We start from the raw sequence: 16,873 nt of genomic DNA on the forward strand, positions 1-16,873 counted from the left end.
AGTATAAGGCCCAAAAAAGGAGTTCATGAAAAAATAAAAAAAAAGGAACTTCAATTGGGTAGGACTGGATTATCTGAAAGAGGGAAAAGGAAAGAGAACTAATATTTGTTAAATATCTACTAAATTCTGTCTATATTATTACTATGTATGTGTGTATATATTTCATTTATCCTTGTAACAACTCCATAAAGAAATAATACCACCATTTCACAAAGTCTAAGTAATCTGTCTATAGTCACAAAACTAAGATAGAGAATCTAAGCCCCAGTGTAACCAAGCCAAACACTGTGTTCTTTCCACTCTTCCAGATTGTTTTCTCCCGAAGATAAGAGAAACAAAAGCAAAAATACACTAAATACAACGTGTGGGGTTATGACTGAGATAAAGAATTCCTGCCACAGAAATAACAGAGTTGAAGTATAAGGTAGAAATAGAAAGCCTGTGAATGACTAACAGAGGAGAACTGAATGTAATCTTGCAAGCATTAAAAAATTATTATAGGTTTCTTCCATAAACAAGACCAAAAGACAACCCTCAGAATGGGAGAAAATATTTGCAAATGAAGCAACCGACAAAGGATTAATCTCCAAAATTTACAAGCAGCTCATCCAGCTCAATAACAAAAAAACAAACAACCCAATCCAAAAATGGGCAGAAGACCTAAACAGACACTTCTCCAAAGAAGATATACAGACTGCCAACAAACACATGAAAGAATGCTCAACATCATTAATCATTAGAGAAATGCAAATCAAAACTACAATGAGATATCATCTCACACCAGTCAGAATGGCCATCATCAAAAAATCTAGAAACAATAAATGCTGGAGAGGGTGTGGAGAAAAGGGAACCCTCTTGCACTGCTGGTGGGAATGTGAATTGGTTCAGCCACTATGGAGAACAGTATGGAGGTTCCTTAAAAAACTACAAATAGAACTACCATATGACCCAGCAATCCCACTACTGGGCATATACCCTGAGAAAACCGAAATTCAAAAAGAGTCATGTACCAAAATGTTCATTGCAGCTCTATTTACAATAGCCTGGAGATGGAAACAACCTAAGTGCCCATCATCGGATGAATGGATAAAGAAGATGTGGCACATATATACAATGGAATATTACTCAGCCATAAAAAGAAACGAAATTGAGCTATTTGTAATGAGGTGGATAGACCTAGAGTCTGTCATACACAGTGAAGTAAGTCAGAAAGAAAAAGACAAATACCGTATGCTAACACATATATATGGAATTTAAGAAAAAAAAATGTCATGAAGAACCTAGGGGTAAGGCAGGAATAAAGACGCAGACCTCCTAGAGAACGGACTTGAGGTTATGGGGAGGGGGAAGGGTGAGCTGTGACGGGGCGAGAGAGAGTCATGGACATATACACACTAACAAACGTAGTAAGGTAGATAGCTAGTGGGAAGCAGCCGCATGGCACAGGGATATTGGCTCGGTGCTTTGTGACAGCCTGGAGGGGTGGGATAGGGAGCGTGGGAGGGAGGGAGACGCAAGAGGGAAGAGATATGGGAACATATGTATATGTATAACTGATTCACTTTGTTATAAAGCAGAAACTAACACACCATTGTAAAGCAATTATACCCCAATAAAGATGTTAAAAAAAAATTATTATAGGTTTCTAGAGAAGGATATAAAATAAAAAAGCAGTATTATAGGAAGAGTAATCCAGCATTATTTAGATTAAATGAAGGAATAAAAATATTAGACAGGAAGAGCAATTTGACATTAGTGTTATTAATCCAGATATTAAGTTGATTTAAATCTACAATTTAGTGTTCACACTAATTACTATTTTAAAAATTATTTTTAGAGATTTTTGTGAAGGGAAATCTTCAGCAGATAAGGTAGAAATGTTACTTAAGAAAGAATTTCCGCTCCAGCGGCCATCTTGCGTCCCTGTGTGTGTGCTCCTAACCTCAGCTGGTCTGCCCGAGAACCCCTAAGTGCCAACCCTAGTCCCCTACACGGCCCCATTTCCACTGCAACAAGATGAAAGAAACTATCATGAACCAGGAGAAACCTCGCCAAACTGCAGGCACAAATGCACAGTGGTGGGAAAGGAACTGCTTGCAGAAAGAAGGTGGTTCACAGAACAGCCACAGCAAACGACAAAAAACTTCAGTTCTCCGTAAAGAAGTTACGGGTAAACAATATCTCTGGTATTGAAGAAGTGAATATGTTCACAAACCAAGGGACAGTGATCCACTTTAACAACCCTAAAGTTCAGGCATCTCTGGCAGCAAACATTTTCACCATTACAGGCCATGCTGAGACAAAGCAGCTGACAGAAATGCTACCCAGCACCTTAAACCACCTTGGTGCAGACAGGCCGACCAGTTTAAGGAGACTGGCTGAAGCTCTGCCCAAATAACCTGCGGATGGAAAAGCACCACTTGCCACTGGAGAGGATGACGATGATGAAGTTCCAGATCTTGTGGAGAATTTTGATGAGGCTTCCAAGAATGAAGCAAACTGAACTGAGTTAACTTCTGAAGAAGAAAAATCTTGAAGAAGTTACTGGGAGCTGCTATTTTATATGACTGCTTTTTAAAATTTTGTTTATGGATCTGATAAAATCTAGATCTCTAATATTTTTAAGCCCAAGCCTCTGGACACTGTGGCTCTTTTCGGTTTTTGCTTATATACAATTCATTCTTTGCAGCTAATTAAGCTGAAGAAGCCTGGGAATAAAGTTTAAAAAAGGTTAATAAAGTTCTTTACTTAGTAAAAAAAAAAAAAAAGAAAGAAAGAAAGAAAGAATTTCCTCTGTAATTAAATAATCTGAAAAACAAGTATCAGGTAAGATATAATGTATCGATGCCATATTTCCTAGAGTGTAAAATCTGAAGTTTTAATAGGAGAACAGAATTCCTTGCTTCAGCTTAATTAGCACAAGTGCTATTAAAATGATGAGCAAATTACTCATCAAATTACAAATTAACTAAGGAGAAAAAAGGGAATAAAGATAAGACTAGAAACCAAGAGACTACAGAACAGACAAAAAAAATAGAGAAAATTAATAAAGTTTTTTTTGAAACATTCATAGAATTATAAACCACTAGCAAGACTAATTTTTTTTTAAAGGGAGAAAATACAAATTGCCAGTATCAGAAACGAAAGCAATACTATCAACAGAAATTAAAAACAAAATAAGGAACTATCATTGAAAAACATAGTAAAATTTGACCATGTAGATAAAATGCACATATTCCTTGGAAAAAATATAACTTATTAAAATTGACATAAGATGAAAGAGAAAATCTGAAAACTTGGATTCATAATTTTAAATCTTTCCACAAAGAGAAGGCCAGCCACAGATGCCTACACTCGTAAAATTTATCAAATACTTAATGAAAAAAATAGTATCAATTTTACACAAAATTTTTCAGAAAACAGAGGAAGAAAAAGACCTTCTTTTTTTAAACTTGTATTCTATTCATTCCTAACTTACATATTTTACAAGGACAACATAACACTGAAACCAAATAACAATATTACAAAGGAGGAAGAGCAGAAGTGACATACAGGTAGCTAGTATACCTCATGAATACAGAAATAAAACTAATCTTTAACAAGATATCAAATAGAATACAGCAATATATAAGAATAATATTTCATAACTACAAGGGTTTTATTTCACAAATGCAAAGTCAATTTTACATTTGAAAATCAATCAAGGTAATTTTCCACATTGAAAGAGTAAAGGGGGAATTCCCTGGTGGTCCAGTAGTTAGGACTCTGTGCTTTCACTGCCGGGACCTGGGTTCAATCCCTGGTCAGGGAACTAAGATCCTGCAAGCCGTGTGGCATGGCCAAAAAAAAAAAGTAAAAGAATAAAGGGGAAAAATACACAATCTTACCAATATATATATTGTAGAACAAGCACTTGATAAACCCAACAAATATGCATCAGGAAGAACTCACAGCAAACTAGGAATAGAAATGAACTTCCTCAATCTGATAAAGAATGTATGAAAATCCTAAATCTAAATTTCCCTTTAATGGTGAAATACAGAATGCTTTCCTGCTAAGACGTGAAACAAAATAAGGATGTCTATTCTCATCTCTTCTATTTAATACTGTACTGGAAGTCCAAATTAGTGCAATAAGGCATTAAAAAATAAAATTAAAAGTTATGACAGAAAAAGAGAGTGGAAAGAAAGAAGTTAAAATTGTCTCTATTCAGAGATGACAGGACTATTTGTTTAAAACATCCTAAGAAATCAACATATAACAGAAGAGAAACCGTTAGAAATAATAAATGGACTTAGAAAAGTGACATGATACAAACAAGTTGAAAATTAAAAATGTTTAAGTTTCATTTACAGTAGCATGGAAAAACAAAATACACTGGGATCCATTTAATAAAAATAAAAAGGACCTCTAATCTGCAAACTCCGAGTGCTGGGAGGTAATGAATAAGACTGAAATAAATGGAAATTTAACCCTGTTCATGGATTAGAAGGCTCAGTATCATTAAGACATCAATTATCTCCAAATTGATTTATAGACTGAATACATTTCCAATCATAAGTCCAACAGTTTTAGAAACTGACAATATGATTCTAAAATTTATATGAAGATGTAAAGGACCTAGAAGAGTCAAAATAATTTTTAAAAAAGAAGAACGAAAGTGTCTTACATTACTTGACCTGAAGGAGTGTCATACTGGAATATGAATAGACCAAAAGATCATGGAGCAGATTAGAGTGTCCAAAGAGAGACATATACTTATATGCTCAATTGATTTTTGAGAAAGGTGCCAAAGCAGTTCAACAGGGAAAGAAGACAGGGAGCGACCAGAACTCTCATAAATTTCTGGAAGGAATATAAAATAGTACAACCACTTTGGGAAAAGCTTTAACAGTTTCATCAATGGATGCTAGAAGGGCAAAAGTTTGATGAGTAACAGAATATTTTCATAGTCTCAAAATGTCTCCTCACAAATTACTTATTAATATGGAGTGGGAAATCTGGTGAGCACCCTTCTTAACCAAGTGATCAAAGCTAACATCAGACAAACTGACATGATGTGCCTGTCTCCTGACAGGACATACTTAGGAGGACCCGATGTCCTCCACATGGCATTCCTGCTAAAAATGCTTAACCTATATCCAATCCTGGGGAAACATCAGACAGATCAAATTGAAGGATAGTCTACAAAACAATTGCCCTGTATTCTTCAAAAATGCCAAGGTCAAGAAAGACAAAGAGAAGTCAAGGAACTGTTCCAGACTAAAGGACACTAAAGAAACATGACACTGAAATGTACTGCATGATCATGAATTGAGTCCTGGGTCAGGGATAGAGGTTGGGGGTAACAGTAAGATACCTATAAAGGACATTACTAAGGCATTATTTGGGTAACTGTTTATATGTGAAAAGGGAATGTGGATTAAAGCAGCAGTTCTCAGTGCAGTCTGGGGTCTTCAGGGATTCTACAAAGTCAAAGTCATTTTCATAACAATACTAAGATAAAAAAATGTGTCTTTTCACTCTTACTCTTATAAGTGTATGTGATATTTTCCAGAGGCTACATGACTTTTGATATAACAACAGACTGAATGCAGAAGCAGATATGAATCTGGCTGCCTTCTATTAAGTCACAATTAAAGAGATTTAGAAAACTATAAAACAGTGCTACTTGATATATGATGGTTGTCTCAAGGAAAAGCATTTTATGCAACTGTTTGAGCTGCAAGCTGACGTAGCTGCTTTTTCCAGGAAACATGATATTTACTCAAAAGAAAACTAACAATCCAAGTACGGTTATTCAGACATTTTCTGAAAAATAAATGAAGTAAGTATGTTATCCTTGAAGAAAAACAACTGATAAAATTTGTTGCCAATAATAAAATGCACATTTTTAAGCAAATTTAGAATTTTAGAAAACTTCTACCTGACACTGCGATCTTGACACCTTCCCAACACTTAAAAGATTTTTCTAATGAGAGTGATCATATGCGGTTTGGGGGATACTGTATAATAATATGTCAACATTTGAAGACCTGCATAACTCAGGGAACCAATATTTTTCAGGTGACCAACACACTGAGCAAAAAAACAAGCATGGGTAAAAGATCCATTCAAAGAGCAACACAGATCAGTGGATTTTAATGTAACAGAATTACAAAACATTAGCTGATATGGTTTCAGAGACTACAGTGCAATTATTTTTAAGAAGCAAACAACTTGTCAATTTGGGGTATAAGATCAAAAAAGTACATGTGCTATTATATAAAAAGGCTACTATTAAAATAATAGTTTCCTTTCCAAGAATGTATCAATGTGAGGTCCAATCTTCTTCATATATCTCACATAAAACAACATGTTGCAAAAGATTAAATGCAAAAGCACATGAGAGAATCTAGCTGTCTTCCACTAAGCTAGATATTAAAGAGATTTATAAAAATGCAAAATTAAAAATACAATTTGTCTTGAACTGATAAAAACTTACATGCATATCTACATGAACATTTAAAATAATTATTCTAAAAACTGAGCCATTCTATTATCTTTCAATCTACTACATGAGCTATTAGATACATTATTTAGTCTAAGTAAATTAAAGTGAATTAAATTAATTTTGGTTTTTCTGTGTGATTCGATATTGTTATAGATTATACTCCATTTAAAGTGAGTATCAAATAATGGTTGTATTTCCCTGTGCTGTACAATATATCCTTGTTGCTTAATTATTTTATACACAGTAATTTTGCTTTTTAATTGCATATCATACTTTTAAAACATATGCACTGGGGTATCATCAAACAATAAAATTTGTACTTACTGGTGTAAAAAACAAAATGAAACTGTTCAATTTTGGAAGGAATGAGCATTTTGCTGGAGCCATATATCCTCATTCACTTCACTGCTGGATCAACGAAAGATTTTTAGGTGTTTAAATGAAGAAAGTAGTAATAAATTATAATAAATCTGAATTCCAGTACTGGATCACCACTTTACTTATCTCTATGGACTTCAAAATAACAGGAAAAAAGTATTCTCATCAAAATAATTTCTGTATGTTCCCAGTACTAGTTTTAAATAATTATTAATTGCATTCTAAATATAACTTAGAAGATTACATTTACATTACTTTTGAGGACCCCTGTAATCCATCGCCGCTTCCTGCCAAAACAGCCACTCTCCTGAATTTTGTATTTGTCATTCCTTTGCTTTTCTCCAGCATTAATTTTTTATTTAACTTATCTGAACTATTTACTCACTGAAGAGTAAGCATATGATCCACGCCTTAAGGAATTCAGAGTCTCCATAGGGAAACAGAAATGTAAACCAATCATTATAGTAACCCATTCAAGGAATGTAAGGGGTTAAGTGTTCACACCTAAGGAAGCTTCTAATTCTGGTTAGGGAAGTCAAGAAAGGCTTCACAGAGGAACTGAAGTCTGAACTGTGTTTTAAAGAGTAAGTAGGCATACACTACATAAAAGCTGGGTGCACGGGAGGAGCAGCCTCTGTTAATTCCAAACTGGGAAAACACTATTACAAAGAACACAGGTGAGAACGTTGAATAATTCTAGCAACTATAAGTATGGCTAGCACATAAAGTCAAAAAATGAGGCTAGAAAAGTAGATGGGGACCAAATTATGATGAGAAATTTCAAGTTTTTACTCTAAGCAAAAGGAACTAAGGTAGATAAACTTCATTATTGTTGTTGCTGTTATTACTCACACTTCCCTGTATCTATGCCCTTGGATAGTGCTGCCCATCACCCAATAACTGTGGATTTGGTCACATGACTTCTTTGGGGAAAATGGGACAATAATATATCTAATTGAGCGCTCATGTCTACTTCATCCTCCTTGCAGCCCTGCCCCTACACGAGAACAAGACTCATGCTAGCCAACAGGAAGGTGAGTGGCTATGTAGAACAGAGCCAAGTAGTCTCGGAAGCTAATCTAGACTAGCTGACAGTCAGCTGACTCCCAGCACATGAGTGAGCCCAACCAATCTACAGACTTGTGAACAAAATAAATGCTTATTACTATATGCCACTAAAGTTTTGTGGGTGCTTGTAATGTAATATATGGAATGCAGTAGATAACAGAAACAGGGATTGAAGCTAACCATAGGGTTTAAGCAGAGGTGTCACATGGCCAAATGTTTTTTTTTTTTTTAAAGACTGTGCTAATGAATGGACAATAGACCTGGAGATCAACAATGGAAGCAAAAACGTTTAAGAAAGAAACCACAAAGTTGGAATTAGTGCCAAAAGGAATAGAGAGGAAGAAACATCTGAAACGCAATATGGAGTGCTAGAACCGGTGGAACTTTAGGCCCTAATTAGATACCCTCAATGAAGAAGAGGGAGGATTTCAGGATGAACTGTAGGCTTCTTGCAAGAATAATTACAAATACAACTAAGATTTAAAATAGTTTAAGAGAAATCAGATATGTATTCTTTTAAGATCTGTCTTTATTTTTGTCGAGGATAAAAATAATCATTTCAGAAAATGGTACTTTAATATTGAAAAGGCAAAGGCCATTTTCACAGGGATAATAAATAGAAATCAGAATTTTAAGATCTCTTTAAAAAGATAAAAACTACCCAAATGATTAACAAAGGAACACACCAGGTAAACAAGAATCTAATTTCCTAAGATTAAAGACATAGCACCAGATTTTAAAAAAATGGCCTTTCTAGATTAAAATCAGTGGTTTTGAATTAGGTCTTTTCCTCCCCTTTTCATTTGCTGCTACTACTGTTTTGTTTTAGTTTATTTTTCACCTTGTAATCTGAAATTGCTTAGAGGGAAAAGTACAATAAAAAATTCTATAATGATTTAAAAAATAATATATGAATATGTGCTTTATATCAGGGTATAATTAATTATGCACTTACATAATTCAAAAAATTAAATAAAAGAATGCCGTAAATCCAAGACATCCTATTCACTATGGAAAAGCTTTATGTATATATGTATCAATAGACAGACTCACACATGAATACATACATACAAGTTTAGTTAAAAATAAAATATACATCATTTGTGAAAACTGATAAGATAGTCAAATAGTGAGGGGCCAAAATAGTAAGACAGTGAGGAACCAAAAGCACATTTTTCCAGAGGAAATAAAAATAAGATAAATGTTCAAAATAAGAGTAGAGGTGACAAGAACATAAGAAAAATAATAGTTACACAGTTACATTTTAACTAAAGTGGTTAAAACCTAAATTACATTAGATACCCATTTCTATTTATCTCTATAAAATAGATTTGTTCATGTACCAATAGTTGAAGAACCAGGTATAGAAGCTGGAATGCAAGAATACTTAAACCAAACTTGTCACCACAAATTCTTCTGCTATCACTGCTGATAGACATTTACAAAGAATACAAATCATTCAGAAAAAGAAGTGTACGACCACACCCCTATCGTAATACAGATGGATGAAAAGTCTGAGAACTTGCCTCTTTCTCAGTGTCTCTAGAGATACATGTCCATTGGTTCTCTTTCACACTGTACGCCCAGAAGTCAGCAAGATCTTGTGTTCCATCCCAGCCACCAAACAAATAAACAGTCTCTGTGAAAATAAGAAAAATATGTGCAAAAAAAATAAACTTAAGAACAAAATTTAAGTATAGGCACCCAGATAAAGCCATTGCTTCTAAGATCATTTAAGAAGGTACATCTAAGTAAACTTAAAAATGAGATTTTTAAACTGGTTAACATTCCAAAATAAATACTAGTATTTCCTAAATACAGGCATACGGAAGGGCTGCTGCAGAACCACTATCTTGAGAGATTTATAAATACAAAGATAACTAGGAGGCATCCCCTAAGATTCAGATTCCATAGGTCCTCAGTGGGTAAAAAGAGTCAGTACTCTTAAAGTGTCCAGGGGGAATCCTGATGTGCAGCCAGTTTAGGAGTTTCTATGTCAGGCCACAAAAAATTTACATTTACCAGCTTCTTAACAAAGCAGCTTCAGATAGTTAAAAAAAAAAAGGGGAGGGGGGGCTTCCCTGGTGGCACAGTGGTTGAGAGTCCGCCTGCTGATGCAGGGGACACGGGTTCGTGCCCCGGTCTGGGAAGATCCCACATGTTGCGGAGCGGCTAGGCCCATGAGCCTGCGTGTCCAGAGCCTGTGCTCCGCAGCGGGAGAGGCCACAACAATGAGAGGCCCGCATACCGCAAAAAAAAAAAAAAAAAGGGAAAAGAAAAAAAAGAAATCCCGAAGAAATATACAGTGCAAAATATAATATAAAGCTATCTAGCTACTTCTGAAAAAACTTCACATTAAAACTGTTTTCTATTACAATACAAAAAACAATGGTTAAAACTAGCTGTGAGTTAAAGTTAGATATCTTAAGAATAAAGTGATGCATAGCCTTGATATTCCCACGGAAACTGGGGGAAATTTTTCCAAATATATTATGGTGGATTTAACTCCTCAGAAATCAACTTTTAAGTCATTCCAGGTACCTTGAGAATTTGGTTTCTTCTAATTCTGAAATGTCTATTATACCTATGGACTTTATCATGTGATAAAACATTTGCTCCGTGACCAGTGAAAATTTTTACCTTTCTTTATAAAATAATAGTGCCTTTCCTTTCTTCAAATATTTCTTCCCTTTGTAAATATCTTATGTCTACTTGTTATAATGCCTATCATTTTTTTAAGTTAAATATAATACATTACAGGAAAACTATAAAGCCATCTACTCTCTGACATGCCCTAGGCCAATATATGCGGAGACTGTCATCTAAATTACATCCCATCATGAAGGGTTGAAATGCACCTGGAAATATTGTAACACTACTTAAGAAAATTCTTGCCATTCATAGAGATGTCTTATAAGAGATTTTTGTCATATTTTCATATAATTTCAAACTCTAAGTGAATTTTCTAAGTGAAAGAACCCAGGGGAAATTAAAACAATGCTTCTGGATAAGAACAGACCACTGGAACAGTTCTAGTGCTAACTGGGTAATCAGGTATAGGTCACTTAACTTGCCTGGGTCCTGATTTTTTCATTCACAAACTCTCAGTGTGGTGGTAAAGTTCTTCATATATACGTTACATGAAAACATTCTGAAGGGTGTCAAGCATGAACAGCATTTCTACCTTTAAAACATGCACATATACACAAGATACTTTGTAGTTACTAAGTACTACTGATGCAATTAAAACAGTATTATTGTATGTTTCCGTGTCTAACCCAGTACCTAGAACACTTTTGGCTCTATATAAATGTGAAATAATGGAAACTATTAGAAAACTGCCATCTCTCAGAAGTATAAAACAATCCATTATCATTAGTTAAGTAACATTCTGTTTCCCAAATGGCACACAGTAATGCCCAGATACTGAGAATTCTACAGGAAAAAAATTAAAGAATTTTCATCTGACTTAAAAATTATTTGCCAAGGCCTCACTATAAATGCAATTAACCCCATTAAATTCTGAAGCCTGGAGAGGGAGGGGGTATATAACTAAAATAGCAATAGCAATTGACCTTTTGTTTTACAGTGTTTCTGGGCACCCTTTGGATAAGGTTACCCTGGTTCACTAACTTTAATAACCCCTCCTCTTGGGATCTGGGTTCTCAATGTTCTTTCTGAAAAGCAGGTCTCTTTGTACGCATAAATTCTCACAGCAAAGAAAACCCACATTTCCACAACAGCCTCATTGATAGCTGAGCAAAATAAAATCTGGCGCAGAGCAAGCATCCCAATGGAATTAATCCAAGATGTCATTCTTGTTCGTGAATGCTCTGTGGTCCCAGTTAAAGTTTAATAGTAAAACTGAATGAATCAGACGGTAACAGGACCTTCGGACATACCTGAATGAAATGTGTAAGAAAATTTTAATCATTTAATCATTTAAGTTAAATCATTCAGGAATGAAATATTATCCAAACACCAGCAAAAATATTATTTAATGCATAAAGGATATCAAAAACTTTTAAAGATTATAGAAATAATCAGACAAAACTGTAGTGAGAAGAAAGTAGAAAAAAGAAAATGCTATTATTTGCAACATGGCAGTAGCTTGGTTTACGATGTCCACTCTCATGCTTATAGGTTATATAACAATTCAGGCACATCCCTAGGGCAGTATAATCCTCCTCATGCAGCAGCCCTTTCTCTGTATTTTTTCTTAAAGGAGCACAGGCTACAGAGGCTATTTCTCTCAGACTCACTGAAATGTTCACTCAACATTTTTTGAGTACTAATCTGAATTGGCAAGGCACTTTAGAGAATAAAAATAAAGAAGACATCATCCCTACCCTCAAGGAGCTTACAATTTAGTGAAGAATATAAAACAAGTACATTAATCACCACAATGCAATGTAGACTAAGTGTCGTAAGAAAGGTAAAAAAGCACCACGGGGGTTCAAAATAGGGAAGAGAATATACCAGATTGAGGGGACTCAGGAAGATTTCATGGTGACAGTGGTATCTGACCTATGCATCAGAAAGTGGCTTTGCTGGTAGAATGAAGGAAAGAGAAGAGGACTTTCCAAGCAGGGTAAAAAGTAAAACAAGGGTACAGAGACAGAAAAACACACAAAAAAGTGTTTTAAAAGACACAGAATCTAAAGTCAGGCAGATCTTGGATGGAACTGCAGCTCTATCACCACAGCTGTGTGACCAACACCAAATTCCTTAACCACTGGTTTCCTCAGCTCTAAAATGGCACAGAGTACCTATCTCCTAAAGCTACCATGAGAATTAAATAATGCATGCACAGTGGTGAAAACTGTGTGGTGAATAAATGCACTGTTTATTTTAAAAGAACAAAAAAAAGTAGTGAAGTGGAGGTAAGTTAAAAAGACAGGTAGTGGCCACATAATGAAATGGGTTAAATGACAATATAAAGGTTTTGAACTCGACTCCACAGACAGTACAGTATTAAATAGCAACAGAAGATTTTAAGCAGAGATGTGACATGGTCAGATCTGAACTTGCAGCATATAGGACTTACTGAAAAGGAGGAGCCAGGGAAACAGAAAGATGGGAAATAAGTGACCAATAATAGCCTGTGTTCAAGATATCAAACCAATTTCATTCTCAGAGACTAAATGAATCAATCACCAATCAATCAATCAGTTATTGCTCAGGCCACAAAAGCTAAAATGCAACCAGTCTTTTTTACAGGTCTTTTTTCGTATCAGTACTAAATAACCCCTACAACTACTTACTACCAATAGTACTAATCTATAAATCTTATATACACTAAGAAAAAGGTAGAAATGTTAACACAGCAGTATCTTCACACCATTTTGCACAAAGAAGCAGGCTTTTTATTTTATAAGCCCAACTGCAATATCTATCCTCCTCCTCTGATCCTTAGGGGTAAGTCAGACTATGCTGATTGCATAATCCTCCACAAGATGGCACACTATTTTCGTAATTAAATCCATCTTTCCACTTTGAAATAGTATAGAATGCATATACTATGCACTGACATAACATGGGCCCAACCTTAGATAAAATTCAAGTGTCAAAAAGAAGAGGTAGGTGGAGGGTTACTAGGCTTGTAAAAGAGGTTAGCTTAATTCCTAGTTTAATGTAGACACTAAGAGAAAAACAAATGAAATTAAAAAAAAACTTTTAAGAAACACAAATTTATATTCAAAATAAAAATGAACCCTGTCAGGACATTTAGTTTAAGAGTTTAATCCTTCTGAAAGTGTAGTTAATAGGACATTAGATTGACATTAGAATTTTTGAAGGGAAGAATAAGTTAGAAGGGGAAAGATATTTTATATGCTCTTTAACCTTACCTTCTTTAGCCATTCCCTTGAACTCTCAAAACCCAGCAGATTATCAACTGGATTCATCTGTCTCTCTTTTTAAAAAGAGCTATATTTCTTTCTTTTTTTTTTTAATTGGTGAATTTTTGTGTAGCCTTTTTTTTTTTTTTTTTAGTGAATTTATTTATTTTTGGCTGCGTTGGGTCTTTGTTGCTGCGCGCGAGCTTTCTCTAGTTGTCCTGAGCGGGGACTACTCTTCCTTGCAGCGCACGTGCTTCTCATCGCCGTGGCTTCTCTTGTTGCGGAGCACGGGCTCTAGGCGTGAGGCACGCAGGCTCAGTAGTTGTGGCTCATGGGCTCTAGAGCGCAGGCTCAGTAGTTGTAGCACACGAGCTTAGTTGCTCCGTGGCATGTGCGATCTTCCTGGACCAGGGCTCGAACCTGTGTCCCCTGTATTGGCAGGCGTATTCTTAACCACTGTGCCACCAGGGAAGTCCCGAGAGCTATATTTCTTACATAAGGCTATGATTACAAAACTAGAGACTGATCTTTTGGGTGAATTCAACATATGATTGTAATTTCCCTGCTAAAAGGTTGTATTTTCTGCCTATGACAATATACTTTGTATTAGGGCTATATTTTAGAATTCCTTTCTGATAACAGTATGAAAGAAAAAAATTCGTGTCATACGTAGCTACAGAAATACAGCCATATGAATATATTTGTATTTAAAAACTAAAACCCATGTTTACCTACTTTCTTCAATAGCTTCTTTAAAGAATATCAAGGAAAACCATTATGTGGCATTAAAAAAAAAATGAAAGCACGTTACATATAATTGGTACAGTCAGAGAGGTTCAGATTTCCACAGAACGGTTCTTTCAAGTGACAAGCAACTTCTTTTATAGATACCAAACACTGGGATTTTGCCTAAATCTTACTACCTATTCTGCTTGAGAGAGAGAAAAAGGCTGGTACCGTAGGTTCTTAAAATTCAATGAGAGTTGAACAAAGAATTGCCTGGTACCATGGATATTTTAAGTTTTCATCTGGACAGACTTCCACACTGAAGCAAAACAGACATGCCTTTTTCTCTATTTGCCTTATTTTACCCAGAGTTGAAACCCAATTCAGAGTTGAATAACCTAAGTAGAGAAATGCCAGGTATAGGAATAAATCAATAAATCAATAAAATTGACATACACTCCCAAGTAGGACAAAATACTACATTCCTTCTCTACTACATTCAATACAATACTACATTCTTCTCTGGTAAGAATAATAGAATTCACTTAGGATAGAAGAAAGTTTTGAAAAATCAGAGTAAAATTTATGCCACCATGTACTTTTTAAAATGGTGAGTCTATCCTTAAAACTGTAGCAAAATGAAAAAAATATCTACAGACTGAAAAAGGAAAAGAAAATTCAGGGACTATTAATTTTTAATATTTAAGAAAACAAGATAAACGAAACACTGGGAAGCAATAATTGCTTCGAAATATAAGTCACTTTAAAAGAAGCTGAAATGAGCTCTATGAAGTTTCAGTCTAGTGAAATACCTGGCACATTGGAAGCACTCAATAAATGTTAGCAATTATTAGGTCAGCTATTGTTCCTCACTCTTTATATCTGCAATAGCTTTTAATAAGGATGTAAAGGAATCAACTATGTTTTTCAATTTCACTTTATGGTATTTTATAAGTGAAGTGATACGCTTTATTAGTATTTATGTATTTAAAATTTGCTGAGGTCTCAGGACTTAGCCCTCACAATCTACTGTATTTTCTGTTTTCACCTATCATACCTAAGATTTTCACTGTATCTTCCGCATTAGAAAACTAAGAACCACTATAGTAACAGCAGCAAAAACATGGGCTTTGGAGCCAGACAGTCCTACAGACCTGTGTTCAAATCCCAGCTCCACAGCCCTGGACACAGCACGACCTATTCTGCAAAATGAAGGTATCTACCTTTTCAGTTGTAAATGAAACGTATGAACATATAAAAGTGCTAATCGCAACCTCTACATGTAGTAGGTATTTAATAAATACTATTACTCCTCAGGTTAAAAATAAAAAGTTTTAGTCTAGTGAAGATGTTCTTAACTCGATGATCTGAATTCATGGATTCTCTTCCAGAAAAATGTACATACAAAGAAAATTTTGTATATAACTTCAACAGATTAAGAACCCTTGCTTAGGAAACCTTCAAATTGCATATTTAAAATAAGGACTGGGCTTCTCTAAACTGTATTTCACTACTTAGGCACCAACCTTATAAAGACAGAACTTCTAGTTTCTTCAAATTCTACTTGGGGAAAGTCACTCTACTACTAAATTAACCTAATCCTTAACGAAAAAGTTCTTAAAATGAATTTTAATATTTTTTCCTAAAAATCTAAAAGTATATTTATCCTTTCCTTTGTAAAACATCAATAAGGGCAATATATACAAAAGATGAAACAATTATACCAAAATACTATTGGTTAGTTAGAACGTGGAATTATGAGTGAGATATTTTTTCCCTCAACACAGCACTGCTTTTCATGTTGTTTTAAATTGCTTTTCAAAAATTTTTAAATTGTTTAAAAATATTTCCACTGTGAGATTCTGTCAAAAAAACAAACACAAAAGAAAGATCTCTAAATTTACATCAAATTCTCTCAGCAGAACTAATCAGTATATATTTGTAGATTAATATGTTGCATATAAAAATACATATTATATAAATAATATATATTGATACTTACATATAAGACATTATTTCATTTAACTCTCACAGCAACTTAATTTATTATTCCTGTTTTTATTGTCATTATAACTCATTCAAGATCAAACAAAAAGTTGGTGGTAAAGTCAGGATTGAAATCCAGATATGTCTCTCTCTCTCTCTCTCTCACACACACACACTTCTTTCCCACACACTCAACCTCCAACCACTATATTTAATTGTTATATCAGTAAGTCTGGACTAGAAAAGGTTCTTTCAGAGACTTAACAAGAAATACAACTTTGAAGATAATTAAAATCAACCTGATGATAGCAGTTATAAGACTCTGGTACATAAATGATAAAATAAAAGTATATGAAACCACCTTGGTAAATTATGCTATTAA

The 16,873-nt window shown here is 34.6% G+C and overlaps 1 protein-coding gene and 1 pseudogene across 9 annotated transcripts in view; one reads left to right on the forward strand and one right to left on the reverse strand.

The window, feature by feature from the left end:
• The window catches only part of MKLN1 (muskelin 1), a 360,180-nt gene that overhangs the window by 67,107 nt on the left and 276,200 nt on the right, over window positions 1-16,873 (reverse strand). For all 9 annotated transcript variants that reach the window (XM_060156656.1, XM_060156654.1, XM_060156651.1 and 6 more), the window contains one exon: window positions 9,466-9,578. In XM_060156656.1, the coding sequence (XP_060012639.1) occupies window positions 9,466-9,578 (113 nt within the window). The remainder of the gene's footprint in view (window positions 1-9,465; window positions 9,579-16,873) is intronic.
• Window positions 2,017-2,678, forward strand: LOC132524128 (transcription factor BTF3-like; annotated as a pseudogene).

The sequence above is a fragment of the Lagenorhynchus albirostris genome, chromosome 8 (genome assembly GCF_949774975.1).
Source record: "Lagenorhynchus albirostris chromosome 8, mLagAlb1.1, whole genome shotgun sequence".
Taxonomy (NCBI): domain Eukaryota; kingdom Metazoa; phylum Chordata; class Mammalia; order Artiodactyla; family Delphinidae; genus Lagenorhynchus; species Lagenorhynchus albirostris.